This window comes from Mobula birostris, chromosome 22, assembly GCF_030028105.1.
Source record: "Mobula birostris isolate sMobBir1 chromosome 22, sMobBir1.hap1, whole genome shotgun sequence".
NCBI lineage: Eukaryota > Metazoa > Chordata > Chondrichthyes > Myliobatiformes > Myliobatidae > Mobula > Mobula birostris.
Window position 1 is genome coordinate 22,218,238 of NC_092391.1, and position 25,915 is coordinate 22,244,152.

At 43.6% G+C, this 25,915-nt stretch overlaps 1 protein-coding gene across 1 annotated transcript; it reads right to left on the reverse strand.

Moving 5' to 3' along the window:
- Positions 1 to 1,577: 1,577 nt before the first annotated feature.
- ptges (prostaglandin E synthase) lies at positions 1,578 to 24,731 on the reverse strand. The gene is made up of 3 exons (XM_072240291.1): positions 24,528 to 24,731; positions 19,290 to 19,372; positions 1,578 to 2,185 (listed from the first exon to the last, which is right to left on the reverse strand). Exons 1-3 carry the CDS (start codon positions 24,630 to 24,632, stop codon positions 1,936 to 1,938), a joined length of 438 nt encoding a protein of 145 aa, XP_072096392.1. The 5' UTR covers positions 24,633 to 24,731; the 3' UTR covers positions 1,578 to 1,935.
- Positions 24,732 to 25,915: the final 1,184 nt, after the last annotated feature.

Below are 25,915 nucleotides of genomic sequence, written 5' to 3' on the forward strand. Positions count from 1 at the left end.
CTGTCTTCTCCTATCATTTTGGATCTCCCCCTCCCCCTCCCACTTTCAAATCTCTTACTAACTCTTCCTTCAGTTAGTCCTGACGAAGGGTCTCGGCCGGAAACGTCGACTGTACCTCTTCCTATAGATGCTGCCTGGCCTGCTGCGTTCACCAGCAACTTTGATTGTGTGTTGCTTGAATTTCCAGCATCTGCAGAATTGCTCGTGTTTACGTCACAAATATAATCTATTATTTAAAACAAAAGTTGGGGGTGGGGGGAGGAGGGAGAAAGGAATGTACAGACACAAGAGATTCTTCAAATGCAGGAAATACAGAGCAACAAAGTACAGGCCAGCTGGTGGTATAGTGGCATCAGTGCCGGACTTTGGAGCAAAGGTTCCCAAGTTTGAATCCAGCCTGCTCCCTTGTATGCTTTTCATCCATGCTGGTCCTGATGACTCCACTCGGGGTTAAGGGCTTTCTTCTTCTTGCACTACACAAAGTGCTGGAGGAGCTCAGCAGGTCAGACAGCAGCTACGAAGGGGAATTAATAGCCAATGTTTTGGGCTATGACCCTTCATCAGAACTGATGAAGGATCTCGGTCTGAAAAATCGACTGTTGATTCCTCTCCACAGATGCTGCCTGACTGCTGAGTCCCTGCAGCATTTTGGGTGCTGCAAAGGGACGTGTAGGCCAGTTACTCTAATATCAGCAATGGGGGGAATGGCTCAAACAGTACAATTCAGAGAACGTATAGAGTATACAACCCGAAATCCTTACTCATCGCAGACATTCACAAAACAGGAAAAAAAACCCAAAGAATGGCAGAAAATGTTAGAACTCCAAAGATCCCCCCACCCTCCCATGCACAAGCAGCAGGTAAAGCATCAATCTTCCCCCTCTTCTTCCCCACACTTGGTCCAGCAAAAACATCAACCCCTCAGCACCCAGCATGCAAGCTAGAATGCTGGAATATATTGTGCAACATCTAATAATAGAAAAATCTAATAATAATAGAATAAACTTCTGTTGCTGGACATTTCAGCTAAGTCCTAAAGGATAATGTTCCACACTTTAATATGAAAATTAGTATTACCTCACTAATGTGGTATGGAAATAGAGGAACAAGTGAAGAACAGAATTTCTATGGAAAACCTACAGACAAAGAATTATTATTAGCCATAATTTTTCTCGACTGGAAGTTATTAGATCAGATTGGTGACCATAGCACTTTGGGAGCTAATAGTTCTTATTTTCTTCCATTCAAGCCTAGGTCTGCACCATCAGGATGAGGACTCCATGCATTTCTCCCTTCCTCCCCCTGTCAAAGCAATTGCTACCGCAATGCTGCTGCCTGATTTGCAGACACTTCCAGCCTGTGTTTCCTGCCTTTGTTTCATACTTCCCACCCCTGCTGCACTGAGACACAAGATAAACACTATTCAACCTTGAGGAAAAGTACCCCTCCCAGTCCAGAGGGCAATACATCAGGAGGGTATGCTGGCATCATTCCACCTGCAACTTGGACGTGATGCACAGATTCGGACGGATGGCCACCAATCAATTACTTATTGGAAGAAAACAAACTTTAAATAGTTTGCAAATGATAGAGGTAAATATTTTACTTTTGTAGCAGTTGTTGGCAATCTCGCAGATAAACATGGTCAAGTAAAGCAGTACTTCATTTTAACATCTTTGCATATATACTGAAGCAAAACTTTGCATCATAACTGCTCCCAAATCTATAAAGTGGAAGCAACATCACAATCATGTGGTTTTCCAGTCTTGGGTCCAATCGATCTCTAGCAATAATATGCCCAAGGGTATTGTCTTCAGGTTGGATCAACCAATGGGCTGCAATCTCTTTAGGTTGGGTCTACCAATGGGCTGCAACGTCCTTAGGTTGGGTCTACCAATGGGTTGCAATATGTGCCATGACATCGTCAGGATGGGTCTACCAATGGGCCACGATGTTGACAAGGATCTGCAGAGCAATGGATACGCAGGGAATTTGTCCAATGGTGTAAGCTAGTGAACGGGTCGGAGCTTTCAAAGCACACAGGTAGGCAATGCTATGGACCAAACGAGCCACAAAGAAGACCAGAAAATGGATGTGGGCAACGTAGAGGTTGGGCTCCATCAGCGAGTAGACAGCACCAAGGAACAAGAAAGGAAGGATGTTTTCCATATCATTGCGATGTGTTCTGTTGGAGAAGGAAAATAAAATCAAATTGCTATTCATTCAATGCACCAGCATAAAAGCCTTTTGAACACCTCTATCGTAATGCCTCCACCATCCCATAAAGTGCAGTCAAAGCTCCCACCCATCCATTCGTTATGTGCTGTGTTGAATGATGTAGGCAACTGTGGTCTTTCCAGGACCATGATTGTTCTTGGCAAGGTTTTCTACAGAAGTGGCTTGCCATTGCCTTCTCTGGGCAGTGTTCTTTACCAGACAGGTGACCCCAGCCATTATCAGTACTCTTCACAGATTGTCTGCCTGGTGTCAGTGGTCACATAACCAGGATTTGTGATCTGCACTGGCTGCTCATACGACCATCTGCCACCTGCTCCCTTAGCTTCACAAGACCCTGATCTGGGGGGGGGGGGGGGGGCTAAGCAGGTGCTACACCTTGACCAAGAGAGCATGACCTAGGTATTGGGGGTCCTCGATGATGGATGCTGCTTTCCTGTGACAACACTGTGTAGATGTGCTTGATGATGGGGAGAGCTTGACCAGTGATGGACTGGGCTATATCCACTACTTTTTGTAGAATTTTCCATTCAAAGGCATCACAGCCAGTCAATAGACTCTCCACCACATATTTATACAAGTTTGTCAAAGTTTTAGATGTCATGCTGAAACTTCCAGGGAAGTAGAGGTGCAGCTGTGCTTTCTTTGTAGTTTAACTTATGGGCTGGACCCAGGACCGGTCCTCTGGAATGATAATACTAAGAATTTAAGTTGCTGACCCTCTCCATCTCTGATACCTGACGAGGCCTGGTCATCAGACAGCCGCAGGGTGCACTACCATGTGATAACAAGTATGGCTTCCAGTCAGAAAGTTGGGAAACCTCTGGTCCAGACACCCCATTTTCCCATTACTTCCCCAATTCCCATTTTTTGTCACTTAATCTGTCCTTGTTACAATATCTACGCAAGTTCATACCTGAAGGGAAGTGGCCTGGATTATTATTCAAGCTCTCTAAGCAAGCCCCCGGGTGAAAGGACAAATTAACCCTATTTAGATGCAAGACGTGGCCTGACAAAAGCTGAACATGACTGAATGCCCAGTACAGATATTCCATTTGATTGATGAATACTTCTACAACCCGAGTTTCCTTCATGTCTAACAAGGCAGGAAGACGTTCATTTGGCAGCGTGGCAAGACAAAAAAAAACTAAAGTCTAAATTGTATCGGTCACACCCACAGTTAAGAAATGCATTCGGTTTCTGGAGATGTGACAACCAACGCCGATCACTGCCAAATGAATGTCTTCTCTACACTTATTATCTTTACCTTTTATTCCAACAGACGCATACAAGCTTTGTACTCCCCAAATTTTGTTTTTTTAAGGCCTCCCACTTTCCAAGTACACCTTTGCCAAAACGCAGCCTGTCCCAATCCACACCTGCCAGATCATTTCTGGTACCATCAAAATTGGCCTTTCTCCAATTTAGAACCTCAACCCACGGGCAGCCCTGTCTTTTTGAATATCTACTTTGAAACTAACGGCATTGTGGTCACTGGATACAAAGTGTTCCATTACAAACTTCTGGCACCTGCCCGGTCTCATTCCCTAAAAGCAAATCCAGTATCGCATGCACTTTCATTGTGACTTCTATAAACTGATGAAGGAAACTTTCCTGAACACATTTGACAAACTCTATCCCACCTTCTCCTTTAACAGCATGGGATTCCCAGTCAATATGTGGAAAGTTAAAATCACCTACTATAACAACTTTATATTTCTTGCAACAGTCTGTGATCGCTTTACAAATTTGTCCCTCTGAATCCCTAGGACTGTTGGGTGGTCTGTAATATAGCCCCATTAACATGCTCATACCTTTCTTATTTCTCAGTTCCAACCACTTCACCTCACAAGTCAAGTTCTTCAGTCTGTCCAAACAGAACACTACCGTGACATTTTTCCTGAATAATAGTGCCACCTCGCCTCCTTTAATCCCTCCTGCGCTGTCATGTCTAAAACAATGGAACCCTGGGGTACTGAGCTGCCAGTCCTGTCCCTCCTGCAACTCACTAATGGCTACAATGTCATAGTTCCAGCTGTTGATTCATGCCCCGAGCTCATCCACCATTCCTATGATACTTCTCGCATTGAAATAATTCTTCACTATGATACTTGCGCATGCAGCTCAGAATACTAGTCACACCATGCTCAACCTTTTGATTCCTGACATTGTCTGAGGTCTTACCAACATCTGCCTCCTCAACTTCTCTACCAACTGTTCTGGCACTTTGGTCCCCACCCCCCACCCCCGCAACTCTCGTTTAAACCTCATCATGCAGCTGTAACAAACCTTCCCACTTGCTGAGTCAAATTGCTTTTGAACTCTTTAATCCTATCATTGAGCAAATCTATACCCCTACTTACCAAGGGTAACAGATTCTCATTCAGGCATCAGTTTTGTATACCTCATCGAAAATGAAACCACCACAGGGTGGTTTCATTTATGTTTAAAATAAGTGTGTACCTTGATTGGCAATCATCTTCAAAAAAATTCTCGTGTGCTGTGGTAATTTTGAGCAGATATTATCATTGATTAGTAACTTAGTAGCAATAATTATGCACTTTAATGAAAAAGAACGAGTCCTGTTGCTTATTTACTTGTAATCTCTGACTTAGTATTAATTAAAAAAATAACTGAGGCAGATTGAAATCAATGAAGCATTTTAGAAAACCTGCTCAAAAATTAGCAATCTTTTTAAATGGCAATTTAGAAATTGTTATTTTTAATAGTATTGTTACTATACCTCAAAGACAGCACAAGAAATGTGAACGTGAAGTTATAAGATTTGGCGCATATTCATAATAGATTGAGGAAAGGAAATTAAACGTATTTTACCTCCAGTGAGACTTCTGCTGCCGCACAAACGATGACAAATATTTTATATCTGGCTTGTATTGGTTGTTTTGAGAGCTATGTATGTATTGTTTTCCTCAATAAGTCTACTCCTATAATTCAACTTGACCAAGCTCATCATTGAGAACAATGACTTACATGGATGTTCATGAAGGCACTAAACTACATACCATATTTACCATTATTATTGGTATTATTACTGGATATTACTGAATATCCAATGTTCACAAACAATGACAGAAAAAAAGTATTAGCAGAATGAAGCCAATGCCTCTGTCCCAACTGTTTACTATCCAAACATCCTGTACCAGATCAACAAGGAATTCAAAATGCATCGTCCAACATCACTTGTTTTCACAGCATCTACCTGGTGCTAAGATGCTTCCTATGAAAACATCTCACTGCTCTAGGGTTGTAAAAAAATCATTCACTGCTTCACTTCACAGTAACAATATCAGAACGTTATCTTTTTGTTATGGATGGGGTTTAAAGAATTAAGTGGTAATCCTATATGGTATGTGACAACTATTTTTTTAAAACACATTCACCAGCCCTGGAGGCAATATTTCATAGTTCCTGCCCAAGTAAGCATCCTCCTAAATTCACTCCACGCCCTCTGTAATGCTATCACCATTCTTCCAGCAGCAAGATGAGCTAAACTGCACATGAAACCTCAAGCTATGGTCCTGTTAACTTTTATTTATACCCATTATGACTACAGTGCTCCTGTATTCAATGCAGAGTCCACTAAAAAGAAAAGTTTGAGTCCGTTTAAGATGAAGATCCCTCTTTTTTAAAAAAATGATTAGCTTTATTTGTCCATGTACACTGAAGCATACAATAAAATACATCATTTACATCAACAACCCCTACAGACCAAGGATGTGCTGGGGGTCAGCCCACAAGAGTCACCATGCTTCCAGTGCCAACAAAGCATGCCTACAACTCAATAACCGAGACACCTTTAGAACATGGGAGGAAACTGGAGTCCCTTGGAGAAAGCTTGGGCAGTCATGGGGGTGAATGTACAAACAGCAGTGGAAATTGAAACCCATCTCTGGTGCTGTATAGCTTTACACTAATCACTACACTGCCATGCAGCCCTTCAGTGTACATGCCTTATCGACCAGTCAGCGATTCTGGGACTGGCGTTCATCCACTTCCTACAATCTTGCTTTTCATTGTCTGTTTCTTGACTACATTTGCTCTCAAGCACATTCTCTCACACCTCTCCATATTGAATTCCATTTGCCTCACCCATGCTCGCTGAGATCTTCCTGTTGCCAAAACGTTTTCTTTCTCCTTGTAATCAACACTCCTAAAGTTCTCAGTTGTGGCCCATACACCTCAGTTTATACAGAGTTCCGTGGGGAATTCTGTCAGGACTGATGCCTGCAGGTGAGAACCTTCAACTAGGGAGCAAACTCAAAGAGTTAACAGTTGCCCAATGACAGAGATGAAAAGGATTTTTTTTCTGCAGTGGAGAGACAATGGAATTCTTTACCTCAAAGAGCTGTGGGGAGACAAGTATACCTAGGATAGATATTTTGTCAAGAGTTAGAACAGGAAAGCAGTGGTCAACAAAACAGGCTTGTGGAAGCCAACAGTCCTTCTCCAACTCTTCCTCTTCTTCCAAAAGCTCCCTATCCATTGTTGCCAAAGTCACAATTTGTCAAAACAATTGTATTATCAGAAGCTTTGGGAGGTTAAAGGTTCAGAAAGTTGATGGAAATTTGCAAATGGTTTCCTGTTCCCACCCCACTGAGCTTTCACCAGAGCATCAACAAGAGGAAAAAGAAGCAATCAGCATGACCTTCTGACAAGGGGTTGTTGGCACATGCTGCTTAACACGCTGAGTTCATCCAGCAGATTGGTGTTCCAGATTCCAGCATCTGCAGTCGTGTCCCCAACTAGAATGTAGGTCACAGAACAGGTTGCTTAGCCTGTGATGTTGTGCCAAACCAAGTTAATGACACCTCACCCCTGTAGTCCGCTCATGGTCCATATCCCTCAGTTCTCTGCATATGCAAGGAAAACAAAAGTCGTAAAGTTGCGGTGTTATAAAGCACTGGCGAGGTCTCACTTGGAGTGTTAGGAGCACCTTTCTTGTGCTGACATCGGAAGGGGTTCAAAGGAGGTTCACAAAAGTCAATCCAGGTTGAAAGGCTTGTCATATGAAGAGCGTTTGATGGATCTTGATAAAAGGCAGAAGTTGATAGATTCTTGCTTAGTCAGGGCATGAAGGGATATGGGGAGAAGGCAGGAGGTTGGGGCCAAGAAGGAAAATGGATCAGCCATGATGAAATAGTGGAGCAGACTTCATGGACCAAATAGCCTAATTCAGCTCCTATATCTTATGGTCTTACACATGTGCCCAAGATCCTCTTGAACATCTCTATCATACGTGCCATTATCAGCACCCTAGCAGTGCATCCCAGATATCTATCTCTAAAAAACTTGCCCCATGCATCCACTTTGCTCTTCCCATATTTTCATTTGATTTGATTTATTACTCTTCCAATTACATTTTTTTCCCCCAAAGTTTTAGATTTGATCAGAAAGTTGTATCCTCAGAATGAACTGCCCAGTCCCTTTTTTCCCCTTTCTTCTTATAGTGTAGTGGGGGGGGGGGGGGTTCTTCTCATTTTAAAAATTTAAAGTTTTTTTCTCTCTCTATGAATTGATAAGTGGAGAATTAGTTGTCTTTTTTATTATATATTACATATTTGCTTAATACTATGTATGATTTTGATAATGTCCATTTCACTTTCTGTTTGTATTGTTATTGATATATATGTTTGAGATAATTCTCCTCTTGTTTGTATATATGCTCTTTCTAAATCAATAAAATGATTAATAAAGAAAGATCTTCCCCTCCCCCACCTTAAATAAATGCCCTCTAGTTTGAGATAGTTCAACTTTGGGGAAAAAGATACTGGCTATATACTCTAACCATGCCATTCATAATTTTAGGAACCTCTGTCAGGTCATCACTCAGTCCCTGCCACTCCAGACAACACAGCCATAGTTTGTCCAACCTCTACTTATACCACATTCCCTCTAACCCAGTCAGAATCTTGGTGAATCTCTACTACACCCTGCCTGATGTCTCCAGTATTCTCCCATGATTGGGTGACCAGAGTTGAAGGCAATAGTACAGGTGCAACCTCACCAGTGTTATATGAAGCTACAGTGCAACTTCCTCACTCTTGACCCAGTGTCTCAAGTAATAAACACAAGTGTGCCATATACCTTCTTCACCATCTTATCAACTTGTGTGGCCATTTTCAGGGACCCAGTGACTTGAACCCCAAGCTCCCTCTGTATATTAACACTGCTTACATTTGATCTCTCAAAGGGTCCAGATGAAGTTCATGAGAATGACGCCGGGAATGAAAGGGTTAACTTGTAAGGAGTGTTTGAGGGCTCTGTACTCGCTGGAGTTTAGAAGAATGGTGGTGGGGTGGGGAAGAGGTGGGATTCTCATTGAAACTCATCAAATATTGAAAGGCCTAGATAGGTGGACATGGAGAGGATGTTTCCTATCATGAGGGAGTCTAGCACCAAAGGGCACAACCTCCGGATGGAAGTTTATCCCTTCAGAACAGAGCAGGAATTTCTTTAGACAGAGGGTGGTGAATCTGTAGAATTCATTGCCACAGATGGCAGTGGAGGCCAAATCATTGGGTATATTTAAAGAGGAGATTGATGGCCTTACTAATCAAGAAACTATGAAAGGTTACAGGGAGAAGGCAGGAGAATGAAGTTTGAGAGGGATAGTAAACCAGCCCTGATGGAACAGCAGAGCAGACTCGATGGGCTGAAAGGCCTAACTGCACCTATGTCTTATGGATACAGTGGAACACCTCACACTTGACCAGATTAAACTTGATCTGTCATTTCTCCACTCACATCCGCAACTGATCCATATCCCACTGTCCCCTTTGGCAACCTTCTACACTATACACAACATCAAACTTTGCATTAACTGTGAACTTGCTTAATCCACCTGAGTTTTCATCCAAGTCATTTACATATTGCACAAACAGTAGACATCCTGCAGAATACCACTAATAACAGACCATTTTGCTCTTGTTTATGTTCCAAACCACCATAGTTCATTAGCTTCGGTCAATGCATTGTGCCAGAAAAGTCAACACAAATTACTTCTAGGAATAGAAGCGATAAAGGGCAGGAAAAAAGAATGTTCCCTCAATGTTCCGGAAATGTGCTACAAGTCAGTAATTATTTAGTAAAGTAACTACCTTATTTGCCAAAAGACCAGGGTATATTTCTGCAAAGGGAGCATGGAAAAGCAGAGAAGTTATGTTCAAGCCATGGTTTGACTGTGTACCAAGTGCTGTGAATTGTTCCAATCTCCATGCAAACATGGTATCACAGTTCACAGCCATGTAACCAGGACCAAACAATCACATCTGTTCAGTAAATTTGGACAGACCAAGCTCTTTACTATAGAATAACATTCCCAATAGACTAGTTCCATATTCCAAAGGCCAAGATTACACTTCCGGCAATTATGCACTGCTAACTGAAAGACAAAAATCAGACTTTGGTATAGCCGACCCTCCAGTCAGCTCCTTCCCACCAACTACCCTTTTGATCCCAAGTAACAGGGACCATCCTTCACCACCCAGAAAATGAGAAAACGATTTCAACTGAGATTCTTACAATCCAGAGTGGGGACAGCAAATTGTGGGCTCTTACTCCTATAGCTGGAATATGCTTGCTAAAAGTTTTTAAAGAGTTCAAAATACTCATTGGCTCATTTTTCTGTTCTCAGTAAAATCTTCCTTCGAATTCTTTCTCTATCTATATGTACGGGGTCTTTCTTTTTTTGTATGTTAAATTTAAAATGGCTTCTTTGTTATGTTATACTTGGGAATGCTTCTTTATTATGTTAAATGCTAGGAAGTCCTTCCCGCTAGCAGTTTTTTGAATCACATTACTGATAAGAGGATGTTATGAACCAATTGGGATAGTTGTTATGGTTTTGGTTTATTTGAAGATACTGCATGTGTGGGGTTTTGGGAGAGAAGACGAGAGAGCGAGACGGAGGATGGACGATGTGCTGTGATGTCCGCTAACGGGGTGGGACCCCGAGGAGGGCGTTCGGCGAGGAGACAGAGACGGACTCATGTGGAGCGTCTGGTCGACCACCGTTGTTGGTCCCAGGCGGCCGGTCGAGGTGGTCCGAGGGGTCGCAGGGTGAAGAAGGTTCTTGAGCTCCAACTGTTTTGTGCACGAAGAGATTGAACTTCGCTAAGTGTGGCGCCTTTTATTTTCCTTTTATATTTTATTCTCTATTAATTATATAGTTCCAGTAATATCTATAAACTGTAAATCATTTAATCGTATCTGGTGTATTGTCTGTTATTTGGGCGGGGTGGGGTACATCACACAGCATCCACACAAACTTATTACCCAGTTTGGCGGGGCCGAGGCTGTTTCCCTAGACAACAGCGAGCCAAGCGACCTTCAGGGTGGCAAGGGGGGCTACATATATAACATCCCATTTGCTTTGCAATCAGTCTTTCGTTATCCTTGAACCTTATTAACAGAGGAACGTGTCACGTGTCCCAAAGACAATTACAGGTTGAGCACCCCTTACCTGAAATTCAAAAATCCAAAAGCCTCTGAAATCCAATTTTCTTTTTTTTTGAGCGTTGACACGATTCCCAAATGGAAAATTACACAATATGCTGGGAAGACACCCAGGCGATGTGCAGATCTTTACGTTGCAGACAGTAATGAGAAGTGACCTCACAAGTGTAATGAACAGAAACTAATGAAAAATAGAAAGGCACTGCAGAAAGTGAAAAAATGAAGATCTCAACCATGTATCATCAGCATCGGAGTGAACATATGTCACTTCACGGTGGGCTGATTGTGTTACAAGCAAAGATCTATCAAGACGAGCTGAAAGTTTAAGGTAGTTGTTAATATTCAGCAGGGTGGTTGCAGAAATTTAAGAAAAGGCACAACATTAAATTTTTAAAGCGCCTGCTGATCACGGAAATCTAGCACCAGAACAAGTGTGCAATGCTGATCGCTTTTGCACCTTACAAAATGAAACCGCTGATGAAAATCTAACACCAGAACAAGTCTGCAATGCTGATTTTTTAAAAAATATACCTTACATAAACCTAAAACAAAAGTAAAATACAAACACAGCGTATCGTAACCTTTTAATCATAACACAGCACAGTAGGGGGAGACTGAAAGCCTGCCGTTGCTTATTGCTGTCCAACAGCTGATTCAGCTATTCCCCCGATGCTGCTGCGCTGCTTTTGTTTCCTCTACATATTATATTTTCATTATATTAATGAAAAATTGGCTTTGTTTCCAGATGACCTCTATGCTCGCTTTGACCATCAAAGCCTGGAGAAACCGTCACGGACCCCCACAGCCCCCGAAGACCCCCATCACTTCAGTCTCTGAAGAGGACGCAAGAACATCCTTCAGGAGGCTGAACCCGTGGAAGGCATCCGGCCCAGATGGGGTACCTGGCCGAGAATTAAAAACCTGTGCCGATCAACGGCTGGAGTGTTCACCAATATCGTTAACCTCCCGCTCTGGCAGCCTAAGATACCCGCCTACTTGAAGCAGGTTCCACTTATACTAATGCCTAAAAAGAACGTGGCCACCTGCCCCAATGACTATCATCCAATAGCAACAACAGTACATCCACGGTAATGAAGTGTTTTGAGAAGTTGGTGATGAAACTTAAACTCCTGCCCAAGAAGTGACTTAGACCCCCTCCAATGTGCCTACCGGAGCAACAGGCCCACAGCAGATGCCATTTCATTGGCTCTTCACTCAACCTTGGACCATCTGGACAGCAAAGGTGGGTACATCAGGATGCTCTTTATCGACTACAGCTCAGCATTCAATACCATCATCCCCTCAAAATTAATCAATAAGTTTCAAGACAATAGACAATAGGTGCAGAAGTAGACCATTCGGCCCTTCGAGCCTGCACCACCATTCTGAGATCATGGCTGATCATCTACTATCAATACCCGGTTCCTGTCTTGTCCCCATAACCCTTGATTCCCCTATCCATTAGATACCTATCTAGCTCCTTCTTGAAAGCATCCAGAGAATTGGCCTCCACTGCCTTCTGAGGCAGCGCGTTCCACACCTCCACAACTCTCTGGGAGAAGAAGTTCCTCCTCAACTCTGTCCTAAATGATGTACCCCTTATTCTTAAACCATGCCTTGGCCTCAATACCTCCTTGTGCAATTAGATCCTCAATTTCCTCAGGTGCAGCCCCCAGTCAGTTCTGATTGAAAACAACATCTCCTCCACAATCTCTATCTGCACAGGTGGAACTCACGGATATGTGTTTAGCCCCTCCGCTCTACTCACTTTATACTTATGACTGTGAGGCTAAGCATAGCTCCATATTTAAGTTTGCTGGTGACACCACAGACGTTGGCTGAAACAAAGGTGCTCTCAATTGTGCCCCTGTAGAAAGTGCTTAGGATTTGGGGGCCCATACCAAACTTCTTCAACTGTCTGCAGTGAAAAAGGCACTGTTTTGTGTCTTTTTCACTAACACAGTCTGTCTAAAACGTTGACAGACTTCTATCAATGTGCAGTGGACAGTGTATTGACTGGCTGCGTCACAGCCTGGTTCGGAAACACCAATGGCCTTGAACAGAAAATCCTACAAAAAGTAATGGATATGGCTCAGTCCATCATGGGTAAAGCTCTCCCAAAGCATTGAGCACATCTACGTGGAGTGTTGTCGCAGGAAAGCAACATCCAACATCAGAAACCACCCACCCCCACACCACCCAGGTCATGCTCTCTTCTCACTGCTGCCATCAGGAAGGGGGTACAGGAGCCTCAGGACTCACACCACCAGGTTCAGGAACAGTTATTACCCCTCAACCATCAGGTTCTGAATCAGAGGGGATAACTTCACTCATCATCTCTTGCCTATCACTGAACTGCTCCAGTAACCAATGGACTCATTTTCAAGGACTCTTCACCTCATGTTCCTTATATTTATTGCTTATTTATTCACTGTTATTATTTCTTTTTTTAATTTTTTTTGCATTTGCAGAGTTTGTTGTCTATTGCATGCTGGTTATCCGCTCTATTGGGTATGGCCTTTCATTATGATTATTGGATTTACTGAGTATGCCTGCAAGAAAACAAATCTCAGGGTTGTATACGGTGACATATGAACTTTCATAATAAACTCACTTTGAACCTTTCAACAGATCCCTGCAGTTGCCCAACAGAAAAGTTGGGTTTGAATTTCTGTTAGACCTCATCCACAATAACCAAATGTTTGTTGCTGCCTCAGTTTTGTGTTAAAGGTTATGCTCTGTCACATTGTAAAAATGTATCTATAAGCAGTTCTTCTTCAACATCATCTAATCCGATTGCTCTTTTGTAATTCAGCATTGAGACAGAGAGAGAGTTAGTAATATTTATTCTGTAATGTGAGTCACAGCTTTAATGGCTTTAAGTGGAGCCGAATGGGGTCAGAAATGGAGTCAGTCAAGGGAACTATCATAAATCATTTTGCCCTGAGGAGAAGTTTCAATCTTAAAGGCACTTCACCTCTAGAGGCTTAAACGGAGAAACATCATTCACCTTCACTGAGCTTATAACACAGTAATGCAACTGGAATTCCACATCTGGGATGCAATTAAAACATTTTGCAAATTATTAGCTTACACATTTAACTCATACAATGTCGGATGAATTTCTACCTCAGAGACTGGTTAACTTGCTGATAACCTTGGTTTGACCATATTTGGAGCATTGTGTAATCTTGCTTCCATGTTGCAAAAATGAGCATAGAGATTCCGAAAAAAGGTGCAAGGATCTTTAAAATACCAGATGCAATGGGCTATAATTATGAAGGAAGACCAAAAGGCTGAGACTCATCCCTTGAAACAAATGGGTGGAGGGATTATATGACAGTCGCCATAAGTCTTAAATGATTTCATTAGACGGGCCTAGGGAAGTGCTGGAGTTGATCCTAAGGGACTAACTATTAAGCTAAAAAAAAAAAATCCAATAATAAAACTTAAGAGACTGGTTAGAGTGAGAAACTTGGACTATTTCTCTTTATATCTTGCACATAAAGTAACTGTTGCAAGTAACAGTGATATATTGTGGATCACCACAAAAAGAGCTGAATGTTGAAGAGTGCCAGAAGAAGAATGTGTGGAACACAAGCAATTGCATTCACCAAGTGGGTGAAAAGGGTCTGGTGTTGTTGACTTGTTGTTACTTCTGCTGGCACGGGGGTGGGGGAGGGCACCTGCTATTGCTTGTGCGATGAGAGGAAGGGCAAAGGGGGCTTCAGGGTTCTGATGTATCTATCATTCATTCCATGGGTTTTTTTTTTATTTCGTAGATATCCGTGAAGAGTAAGAATTTCAGGGTGTATACATTCCCTGATATTGAATTGGACCATTTGACCATCATGTAATTCAAAAATGGATGTTTAAATAATACAGAAGGCATCTTGGAAATACTGGGGACAGCTTTTCCTTCATTATTAGCACCCTAAAGCTATTCCCCTTATCCATATGTACATCCCTCCATATCCAAATCAGGAGTGTGACGAAGCACTTTCCATTTGTCTGGTTAAGTCCAGCTCCAACATTAAGCTCACCACCACCCAAGTCAAAGCAACTGCTTAAGTGGTTTCATTTTCACCCTAAACATATATTCCAACAATACTAATATGCTATTGATCCAGTGGTGTCACCTACAAAATGCAGATATTTGCTTGGGCTACTCCATAACTCTCAAATTAATGACCTCATGGTGAGGTCACCATACCTCTCAAAATGGTGACCTCAACAGCTGGGAAAGAGTAGAGCATCAGACACATGACGTTCTCAGTATTGGATGATTGCTGTTTAAGTCATACAGCATCATGAATCACAAAATAATACTGCACGAGAAAGGCCTTCCATCACAACACATCTATGCTGACCAAGTTGCCCACCCAAGCTAGTTCCATTTCCCCATGTTTTGCCCATATCCCTCTGAACCTTTTTAATCTATGCACTTATCAAAAAAATGCTGTTGCATTCATTGCAGAGATATGTTGGAAACGGAAGCAACGTTTTCAGTGCTTTCCTGGCTACCTCAGGATATCCAGCCTTGACTTTGATCCAGAATGCCGGCAGAGATGTTATGTCAAACATACTTTTCAGCCCACCGTCATTTGCATCGAGGAGTTGATCTCCTTCCCGCGCTGACATGGATGACGCGTGCATTCAAGCTCAACAGTGGCCGTGACAGGGAATGAGGAAAGATGCAGCTGACTCATATCGCCAAATCGTATTGTTTCCTCGCGGCCCAGTAGCACATGCTTTGCGGTCCGGTACCGGTCCACGGCCCGGAGGTTGGGGACCGCTGCCATAAAACACGGGAACACAATTAGGCCATTTGGCCCATGGATTCTACACCGCCATTCCACCATGGCTGATTTATTATCCCTCTCAACCTCATTCCCCTGCCTTCTTCACACAATTTGTGCTAATTCTACAGATTCACCACCCTCTGGCTGAGAAATTCCTCCTCGCCTCTGTTCTAAGGGGAAGTCCTTCTAGTCCTATCGTTTCGGATCTCCCCTCCCCCTCCCACTTCCAAATCTCTTACTAGCTCTTCTTTCAGTTAGTCCTAACGAAGGGTCTTGGCCCGAAACGTCGACTGTACCGCTTCCTAGAGATGCTGCCTGGCCTGCTGTGTTCACCAGCAACTTTGATGTGCGTTGCTTGAAATTCCAGCATCTGCAGATTTCCTCGTGTTTGTGTCTGCTCTTTTTCTTCCTTTTGTTTATATTTTCATGAAGTAATTACTTGATTCTCATTTAACCAATATCCTTTTGTATTCCTCAATTTGCCCCTTGATAAAGCTGCCATAATTAGCATATATTTCTGATTCATTCTCCCCATCTCATTTGATTATAATTGGCAGAGGCCAGGTTGACTTAGGAGTATGTTTAACCTTGGTGGATCACACAAGGTGACTTTCAAAGATTTCAGTGACACTGAGACTCTAGTTGATCTAGTCAGTGATGGATGGTGTCACTGACTAAAGATGGCTAGCAGGGATCACAGAGGGATCTTCATAAGCTCAGTAAGTGGGCTAAGAATGAGGATGGGGGATCTCATTGGAACCTATCCCGTATTTAAAGACCTAGATAGAGCAGACATGGAGAGGATGTTGGGGGGAGGGTTAGTCGAGGAAGACAGAAGGGGGAGGGATGGAGCCAAGAGCTGGACAGTTGATTGGCAAAAGGGATATGAGAGGATCATGGGACAGGAGGCCCAGAGAGAAAGAAAGGGGTGGGGAGGGGGGAGCCCAGAGGATGGGCAAGGGGTAGAGTGAGAGGGACAGAGGGAGAAAAAGGAGAGAGAGAAAAAGAATGTGTGTATATAAATAAATAACGGATGGGGTACGAAGGGGAGGTGGGGCATTAGCGTAAGTTTGAGAAGTCAATGCTCATGCCATCAGGTTGGAGGCTACCCAGACGGAATATAAGGTGTTGTTCCTCCAACCTGAGTGTGGCTTCATCTTTACAGTACAGGAGGCCGTGGATAGACATGTCAGAATGGGAATGGGATGTGGAATTAAAATGTGTGGCCACTGGGAGATCCTGCTTTCTCTGGCGGACAGAGCGTAGGTGTTCAGCGAAATGATCTCCTACCCTGCGTCGGGCCTCGCCAATATATAGAAGGCCACATCGGGAGCACCGGACGCAGTATATCACCCCAGCCGACTCACAGGTGAAGTGTCGCCTCACCTGGAAGGACTGTCTGGGGCCCTGAATTCCGCTAGACGGAGCAGAGTGGTGGTAGAGGGGAACTGGTTTGGTCTAGAATCCAAAAAGCGGAGAGCTTTGAGATCTTCCTGATGGAGGATGGATATAGGGACTGGACATCCATGGTGAAAATAAAGTGGTGGGGGCCAGGGAACTTAAAATCATCGAAAAGTTTCAGAGCGTGAGAAGTGTCATGAACATAGGTAGGAAGGGATTGAACAAGGACGGATAAAACCGTGTCGAGGTATGCAGAAATGAGTTCGGTGGGGCAGGAGCAAGCTGAGACAATAGGTCTACCAGGGCAGGCAGGTTTATGGATCTTGGGTAGGAGGTAGAAACGGGAAGTGTGGGGTGTGGGAACTGTAAGGTTGGTAGCAGTGGATGGGAGATCCCCTGAGCGGATAAAGTCGATGATGGTGTGGGAGACAATGGCCTGGTGCTCCTTAGTGAGGTCACGATCGAGAGGTAAATAACCCATGATCCTCTCATATCCCTTTTGCCAATCAACTGCCCAGCTCTTGGCTCCATCCCTCCCCCTCCTATCTTCTCCTATCATTCCGTATCTCTCCCGCCCCCCCCCCCACTTTCAAATCCCTTACTAGCTCTTCTTTCAGTTAGTCCTGACGAAGGGTCTCGGCCTGAATCACCGACTGTACTTCTTCCAATAGATGATGTCTGGCCTGCTGCATTCACCAAAAAGAGCAGACAATTGGGATTTGAGCTGAAAACCCTTATTGAAGCTTGTGCAACAGCCTAAAAGTCTCATTCCAATTACTACACTTTAAAGCCAGCAGAAAGACGTTTTCCTCTATTCTGGACTTTGTCAAGTAGATCACCTAACTATTTCGATCTCCCTAGTTCCAACACTCACTAATGTAAAACTTGGCCCGGTTCATTTCAAGAAGACTAATTCCCTCTGGGAACTATGATGGAAACTATTTAAATTAGGTTAGCAATTAACATTCAGAGCATATCATTGATGTGTGGTGTCCTTGCATCTTCTTTTATTCAAATATACACTCAATGGTCACTTTATTGGGTACCCCTGCAGGAAAACTTTCTCATTGATGCAAATATCTAATCAACCAATCATGTGGCAGCAAGTCAATACATGCAGACGTGGTCAAGAGGTTCAGTTGTTGTTCAGACCAAACATCAGAATGGGGAAGAAATGTGATCTAAGTGACCTTGACTATGGAATGATTGTTGGTGCCAGGTGGGATGGTTTGAATGTCTCAGAAACTGCTGACCTCCTGGGATTTTCACACACAACACTCTAGAGTTTTGCAGAGGATGATGCAAAAACAAAAAAAATAAAACATCCAGTGAGCAGTTCTGTGGGGGTGAAATGCCTTGTTAAAGAGAGGTTAGAGGAGAATGGCCAGACTGGTTCATGTTGACAGGAAAGCAACAGTAACTCAAATAACCACACATTACAACAGTGGTGTGCAGAAGAGCATCTCTCAATGCACAACTCGTCAAACATTGAAGTGGATAGGCTACAGCAACAGAAGACCGTGAACATATACCCAGTGGCCACTTTATTAGGTAGAGGAGGTACTTAGTAAAGTGGCCACTGAGTGTATGGGCAGAAAAAAAGGTTATTTTAAAAGCACATTCCAGAATTATCACTAGAGCCAGTTGGATAAAATAAAGATTTACTGCCAAGTATGACTATAGCCAGCTGGTGGCATAGTGGCATCAGCACCGGACTTCGGAGCGAAGGCTCCTGAGTTCGAATCCAGCCGGCCCCCTTGCATGCTTTCCATCCGTGCTGGGTTGAGTGTCGAACTAGCAACTCGGCCTCGTAAAAATAAGAAAGCCTGCTAAAAAACGCCGTCATGATGGCGTCCTGATGACTCCACACGGAGTTAAGGGCTTTCTTCTTCTTCTTCTTCTTCTTCTTCATGACAATACTTTGGCTCAGTTTTACATTTAGGTGAAACGTACAAGAAAAATAATTGCATTATTCTTCCTTCACAATAATTTTCCGTTAATTAGTACACAGACAAAGCATCACATGTTGGATAAATGAAAGACTTGTTATTTCCTCTCCCAGTCTGTACTGAATCTAAAAGCTTCCCCTGTGTATTGTGAACAGCATAAAAGCCAAGAGCAATACAAGGGGTTTCTTTCCTGGTCCCTGAGTTGTGAACTGGAATGCAATTTTTGAGATAGCGGTGGAGGCAGATTTAAACTCTGCTTTCAAAAGCTACAAAGGTTAATAAGCAGAGGGAGAAAATTGTAGGACTATGGGGAAAAAAGCATGTCTAGCTGAACAATGCCAACTTATATATAAAAAAAGAGAATTAATCTTTTCAGCCTCAGCAGATTTTCTGACGCATTCTATAATTCAGCTTTGGGAAACCATACCTTCGGGCCCGCTCAACGTCAGGATCAGTTCGATGAAAATCCAAACCACCGTGCCTCAGTGCATCTTCAGGGTTGGCAAAGGCCTGGGGAGAGGCGTGGATGTTAACAGATGAGTGACTTTGTGGTTAAAACTGAGAACAAAATCAGAAGTCACTGTTTCAACATGATCTCTGGCACGTTGTTTCACAGTAGGGAGATTGTAATCGTAGATGAACCACACTGACCAAATCTAATTGCTTGTAACGTATCCACGTCAACAGCCTACTTCATTATCAATTTCACTAGAAAGTCTGCAGGTGCTGGAAATCCACAGCAACACACAGAAAATGCTGGAGGAACTCAGCAGGCCAGGCAGCATCTATGGAAGTGAACAAACTGTCGACGTTTCGCGCCACAGCCACATATCCTTCCCGGGACCTTGTCTTCATCTATCACCTTTGAGCTATCCTCCTTCCTCTACCCCCCTCCTTTTAACTCTGGCACTCCCTCTTCCATTCCAGTCCTGAAGAAGGGTCTTGGACTATTTGATTACTTATTTATTGATGTACAGTGTGGAGTAGGTCCATCTGGCCCTTTGAGCCAAGCTGCCCAGCAATCTCCCAGTTTAATCCTAGCCTAATCACGGGACAGTTTACAATCACCCATTAACTTACCAACTGATGCACCTTTGGACTGTGGGAGGAAGCCCATGCAGTCACGGGGGGGGGGGGGAAATGTACCAACTCCTTGCGGGCAGCGGCAGGAATTCAACCTGGGTGGCTGGTAAAGCATTGTGCTAACCCTGCCACCTGAACCACAGATGCTGCCTGACCTGCTGAGTTCCTCCAGCATTGTGTGTGTGTCATCATCGCTTTTCTGCTCTGCAGTTCCAGATTCAACCGTAGCCAGTGACTCGAGAGGCAGTATTTTTGCCTACTGAAGTTACGGGGGCAAAAATCAATCAGACTGAATCACTCCATCAAGCTGTAAGATCAAGGGATAATACTCCAATCAGGCAGGTATTCAGCAAGCAAACTATTGAAAAACTCAGCCAAAATGCTATTTCAGTGCTGCCCGGACAAGAGAGCATGTCTAATGAGGAGCAAGTGGTTTTATCTTTGGAGTGAAGCAGGATCAGAGATGACGATACAGCTATACAAGATGATAAGAGGATTAGGCTGAGTGGACAGCCAGAGATGTATTCTGAGCCAGAAAAGGCTAATACTTTTTAAACACAAGAAAATCTGCAGATGCTGGAAATCCAAAGCACCACACACAAGATGCTGGAGGAACTCAGCAGGTCGGGAAACATCTATGGAAAAGAGTAAACAGTCAACATTTCGGGCCAAGACCCTTCTTCAGGACTGCGAGGGAAGGGGCCGAGGGAGATGCCCAAATTAAGGAGTTGGGGGGGGGGGAAGAGAGGGGAAGGAGGCTGACTGGAAGGTGGTGGGTGAAGCCAGGTGGGTGGGAAAGGCCAAGAGAAAGAAGGAATTTGATAGGAGAGGAGAGTGGACAATAGGAGAAAGGGAAGGGGGAGGGGACCCAGGGGAAGTATTAGGCAGGTGAGATAGAGTAAAAATCAGAGTGAGGAATGGGGGGGTGAAATTTTTTGGAGGGTACATAGATGGAATACAAGGTGTTTCTCCTCCACCCTGAGCATGGGCTCATCTTGGCAGAGGAGGCATAGATCGACACGTCGGAACAGGAATGGGGATTGAAATGATTGGCCACCATGAAGTCCCACTTGCGGCAGATGTTGCAGGGGTGCTCCATGAAGTGGTGCCTCAGTTTACAACAGGTCTCAGCGATGTAGAGAAGGCCGCATCAGGAGCACTGGATTCAATAGACAATAATCATTTTAAGATGATTTGAAGAAAGCATGGGGGAGGGGGTTGATTGTCAGAGGTAATCTTAATTCCCCAAGAAGAGAGTGGTGGGTGCATGAAATGCCCTGCCAGGGGTGGTGGAGGAGGCAGATACATTAGAGGCATTTAATAAACTCTTAAATAGGCACATGGATGACAGAAACATGGACGGTTACATCGGAGGGAAGTGTTAACTTGATCTTGGAGTGGGTTAAAAGGTCAGCACAATATCATGGACTGAAGGGCCTGTACTGTAATGTTCTACGATCCAAGAAAAAAACTGTCTGGACCAATCAAATTAGGCCATTCAGCCTCTCAAGCCAACTCCATTACTTACAGTTAATCTGATGGCAACCTCAATTCTGCATTTTTGTCTTTCCCTTGCTTACAGAGTATCTATCTACGTCTGCCTTAAAAACATTCACAGACTTTGCTTACAGACTTCCCTTGAAGGAAGAGGAGTTCTGAAAATCCACAATCCTCAGAAAACATTGTCTCGGCTGGTTTCTTATTTTTAAAACAGTGACCAAGATCCCGACTTTCTCACAGAGGAAACATCCTCATTTATCCAACTTATCAAAGTTCAAGGTATATATACTGTATACAATCTTGAGATTTGTCTCCTTACGGGCAGCCACAAAACAAAGAAATCCAATAGAACCCATTAAAGTAAAAAGAAAGACCATGAAGAACCTTTGGGATCTTGCCAGTTTCAATTGAATCCCTTCTCACTCTTTAAAACTCCAGCAAATAAAGGTTTAGATCAGGGGTTGCCAACCTTTTTTAAGACATGGACCCCTACCATTAACCAAGGGGTCAGTGGACCACTGGGACAGTCCATCGCTCTTCACAAAACAGCCCACCCTTTCCAGGTAATCGACCAGTAATTTAGGGAGTGACCTTCTCTGCATTGCCGCATTTCCCTAACCTAGATTGATAATGCAGACCTGCTCATCCCAAACTAAAATACAATCTCCATCCTATTGTATTCAATTAACTTATTCTATCCAGGCCAACGTGTCCCTCTACACCATGATCTTTTATTTTCTGCAATCACATGAATCTTCTCAAACCCCTTTGAGAAAATCCAAGTTTAAACTCCAGCTCGTCCACACAATGTTACTTCTAAGAACCTAAATAACATTTCTGTTAAACATAAACAATTCCATATGGCTCCCATATTAGTCTTCTTTTCTTCAGAAATTTATCTAACTTAATCTCAAGAATTGACGTCTTATTTTTCAGTTTTTCCATATTTCCACAATCCTATCCTGTACAGTCATAAAGTGCCTGCAGCCCACAATTGGGGCCATGCCAAGCATCAAGTAGTCATTTAAATTCATCGCTCTTTTCTCGCCGCCTTCCAATGCCACCACCAACACCCAGAGTCTAACGCTTTTCTACACGAGGGGATATTTACTGAAGAGGATAATTGCCCAGCTCACTACTCATTGAGACGTGAAAGGGCATAGGAACAACTGGATTTGTAAGCCAGCAGCATTATTTAATGTACCACTGCACAGTCCTACTGGACCCCGAGGTGTAATAAAAGTTTTTCTTGCTCCAACAGCAAACCTTAAACGCTTCTTAATTAACCTCTCAATTTTTTGACCTCTTACCATCGAACCCAGCTCTACACCCTTCCGAGAACCACATTCCTTCATATCTGACCACTCTGGTGTCACCAGTTCCAGAGCTGACAGCCTCTCCTTCATTTTCCCTGTCCTTGGTTTGGAACTTGCCCTTTAAACCTCTCTGTCTAACTCCTCACCCTTCATCAAACCTCCTCAGTGGCAAACCTGTCCCGGAGTCTCATTCTCCAGCTGAACGTGAAATCATGTTTTACTTTGAGGAATTGTGCTTTACTACTTTATACTTAAAAACACTACATTATGCAGCTTGCCAAGGTGCAGCTTTCCCATCTGGTCTTTCAGCCAGTCCCATTATTCTAGATTCTTACAACTACTAAACATATTAAAAACAACTTGTCTGTTTCAAAGAAATGCGCGCTGGCTGAATTATGTGTTTTGTACCATTGTATGGGGCAAAACAGAGAAAAAAAATGTCTAGTTATGATTATTTATGCCTCGTCTGATCTGCATGTATAAAAACACATACCACACCTGAACATCAGGTGAATCTGTGGAACTCATTGGCGCAGATTGCCGTGGAAATCAAGAAATTTGATATATTTAAAGCGAAGGCTGATAGGTTCTTGATTAATATAGGTGTTAAAGGTTACAGAGGTAAGGCAGGAGAATGGGTTAAAACAGCTACGATGGAATGGCAGAACAGTCTCGATGGGCTGCGTGGCCTAATTCTGCTCCTATGTCTTAATGGTCTACACTGTAATATGAAAGCAATATGGTGTGATAGTTGAGAGTTTTTGTTTTCCCCCACAGATGTTACTACAAATAAATAGGTGAATAATGAATTGAACTGCCATCTGCTTCGGAGACTCTTTTGGTTTATAAAAGCATCAAAAACAGCTATAATGAGTGACTGGATTTGCGATACAGATCGACATAAATTATATTTATTGGCAAAGTAGATTCAGGAAAAGAATGCTTCTTCCTGTCCAAATTTTTTTTCTGTATTTTTCACTGTTGCTTTTTAAGTCGTTTATGGAACCACTAAAAAAGTATCCCAAGACAAATAAGGATGAACTTAGTGGTCTGCGGTGAAAGCCCATTTATAGTCAGGGAAAGAGAGAAAAGGATCTGTGGCCAAAAGTTTAGACAGGTAAAATGAAAAATTACATGGCTAACTTTCAACCCCACCCCGTCTCCCCAAGTCCAGTAAAACGTGGTTCTATATGGTAAGTGCCCCCATTAACCAATAAACGGGCATTTACTTCTATGGTTACTTTGGCAGGGATTCCCTTTCAAATTTTTAACCTCCCCCCCCCCCCACATATAGGGCCGCGATTAAGAGCGTGAACATTGTTGCATATCTGAATCAACAAACCCAATGTCTCCAGCAGTAAAGTCCATTTTCATTTTTGCTAACAGATTTCTGAAGGGAATCCCGGTTCTGGATTGCAACGCTTTCCTGTGTGCTCTATTGGGGCGCAGAGGAATGTGGCCAGAAAAGGGGATCTCCCTGGGTTCATTACTACGAGGCACATCGACTCGCTCCTGCAAAGTACGGACAGTCTCCTCGCATTTACCCAGAAGGGTGGACGAAACTTCTTAAATGGAAATAATCAATACATGCCTTAATAACAGGTGGAGGCGCTGAAACAAACTTTTCGAAGTTTAAAATGTTTATTCTATTTGGGCAGTACATACCATTATGCTACAAACACATCGACGCTTATTACGTGTTTTTTTAAAAAAGACAGCATTCCTGGTCGAAAGGCGGGTAAGTTGTCTAATATTACAATTCTCACCTTGCGGCGGAGACGCAGCTGTCCGCTGATGACAGCCACAGAATACATCTTCAAGATGAGAAGGGTGCTGTAGAAGGAGAAACACGAGAATACGGCACGGTCCATACCTTCGCCAGAGACTGAGCGACACCCAGCGCGCAGGGAGGTAAAGCAAGTACAGCTGCTCACGCCCACTCTATAACCTGGACCTGCGTACTTGCCGTTAACAGCGGTGAAAGTGCGGCTGAATGGGGAGGCTGGCGTGTTTAAGCTCCACCTCTCCGACTCTGCGAACCCCCCCCCCGCCCCGCGAACCCCCCCCCCCCCCGCCCCGTGTGGGCCCTGCAGGGCTGCCGAGCGTCGGGCTCAGATGAGGCTCCGTCCGGCGAAGTTCATCCTGGCGCAACCAACTTGTCGCTCCAGGTCCCAACTTCTGTACCCCCTGGTTTCTCCAAGAAAGTGGAGGAACTCAGTGGTCAGGCAGCTTTCCGTGGAGGGAAACGGACAGGTCGAGACCCTTCATCTAGACTCAAGCTGGTGTCCTGATCAATTAAAAATCTGCATCAATAATAATAATCTGGATTCAAACTATTCCTGGTTATGAGGAAAGACAGAGATCTGAGGATTTTCTCTTTGGCGCTAAGGAGGATGAGAGGTGACTTGATAGAGGTGCTTCAGGTCATAAGAAGTATAGTGAGTGACTTTTTCCAGGGTGGTAATGCTGATGCCAGAGGACATCCTTTAAAGATGAGTGTAGGAAAGTTCAGGGGAGATGTTAGAAGTAGTTTTTACTCTCTGTATTCACAGTTTCTACAGGATGGTGGTTGAGGTTGATACATTCTGGACATTTTAGCAACGTAGGCAACATAGATGGAGGGTTATGGGATGTGTGGGAGGGAATGGTTAGGTTGATTGCGAAATAGGAACGTGGTGTGACATTGTGTGCCAAAAGACCTTTACTGTGGTGTACTGTTCTTTGTTTCTGCCAGAAACTTGTGAACTCGGTCAGCTTCATCAGAGGCGCTAGCCCCCATTCCGGACATCTTCAAGGAGTGATGCTTCAAAAAGGCGGCATCTATCAACAAGGCTCCACATCACCTGGGACATGCCTTGTCCTCCTTGCTATCATCAGGGAGGTGGCACACACTCAAAAATTCAGAAACAGCTCCTGCCCCTCTGCCATCAGGTTTCTGAATGGCCATTGAACCCATGAACACTACCTCACTATTCTTCTGTTTTGTACTACATATTTAATTTTTTATAATGTAGAAATTGGGGAACTGACAAACCCCATCGAAAGCTGCAGGGGGTGGCAGGGAAACGTCCCTTCCATCGCTCCACCGCCAGGAGGTGTACCAGGGTTATGGGAGAGAAACATCAATGAGTGGTGCTCCCCGGCTGATGACCCG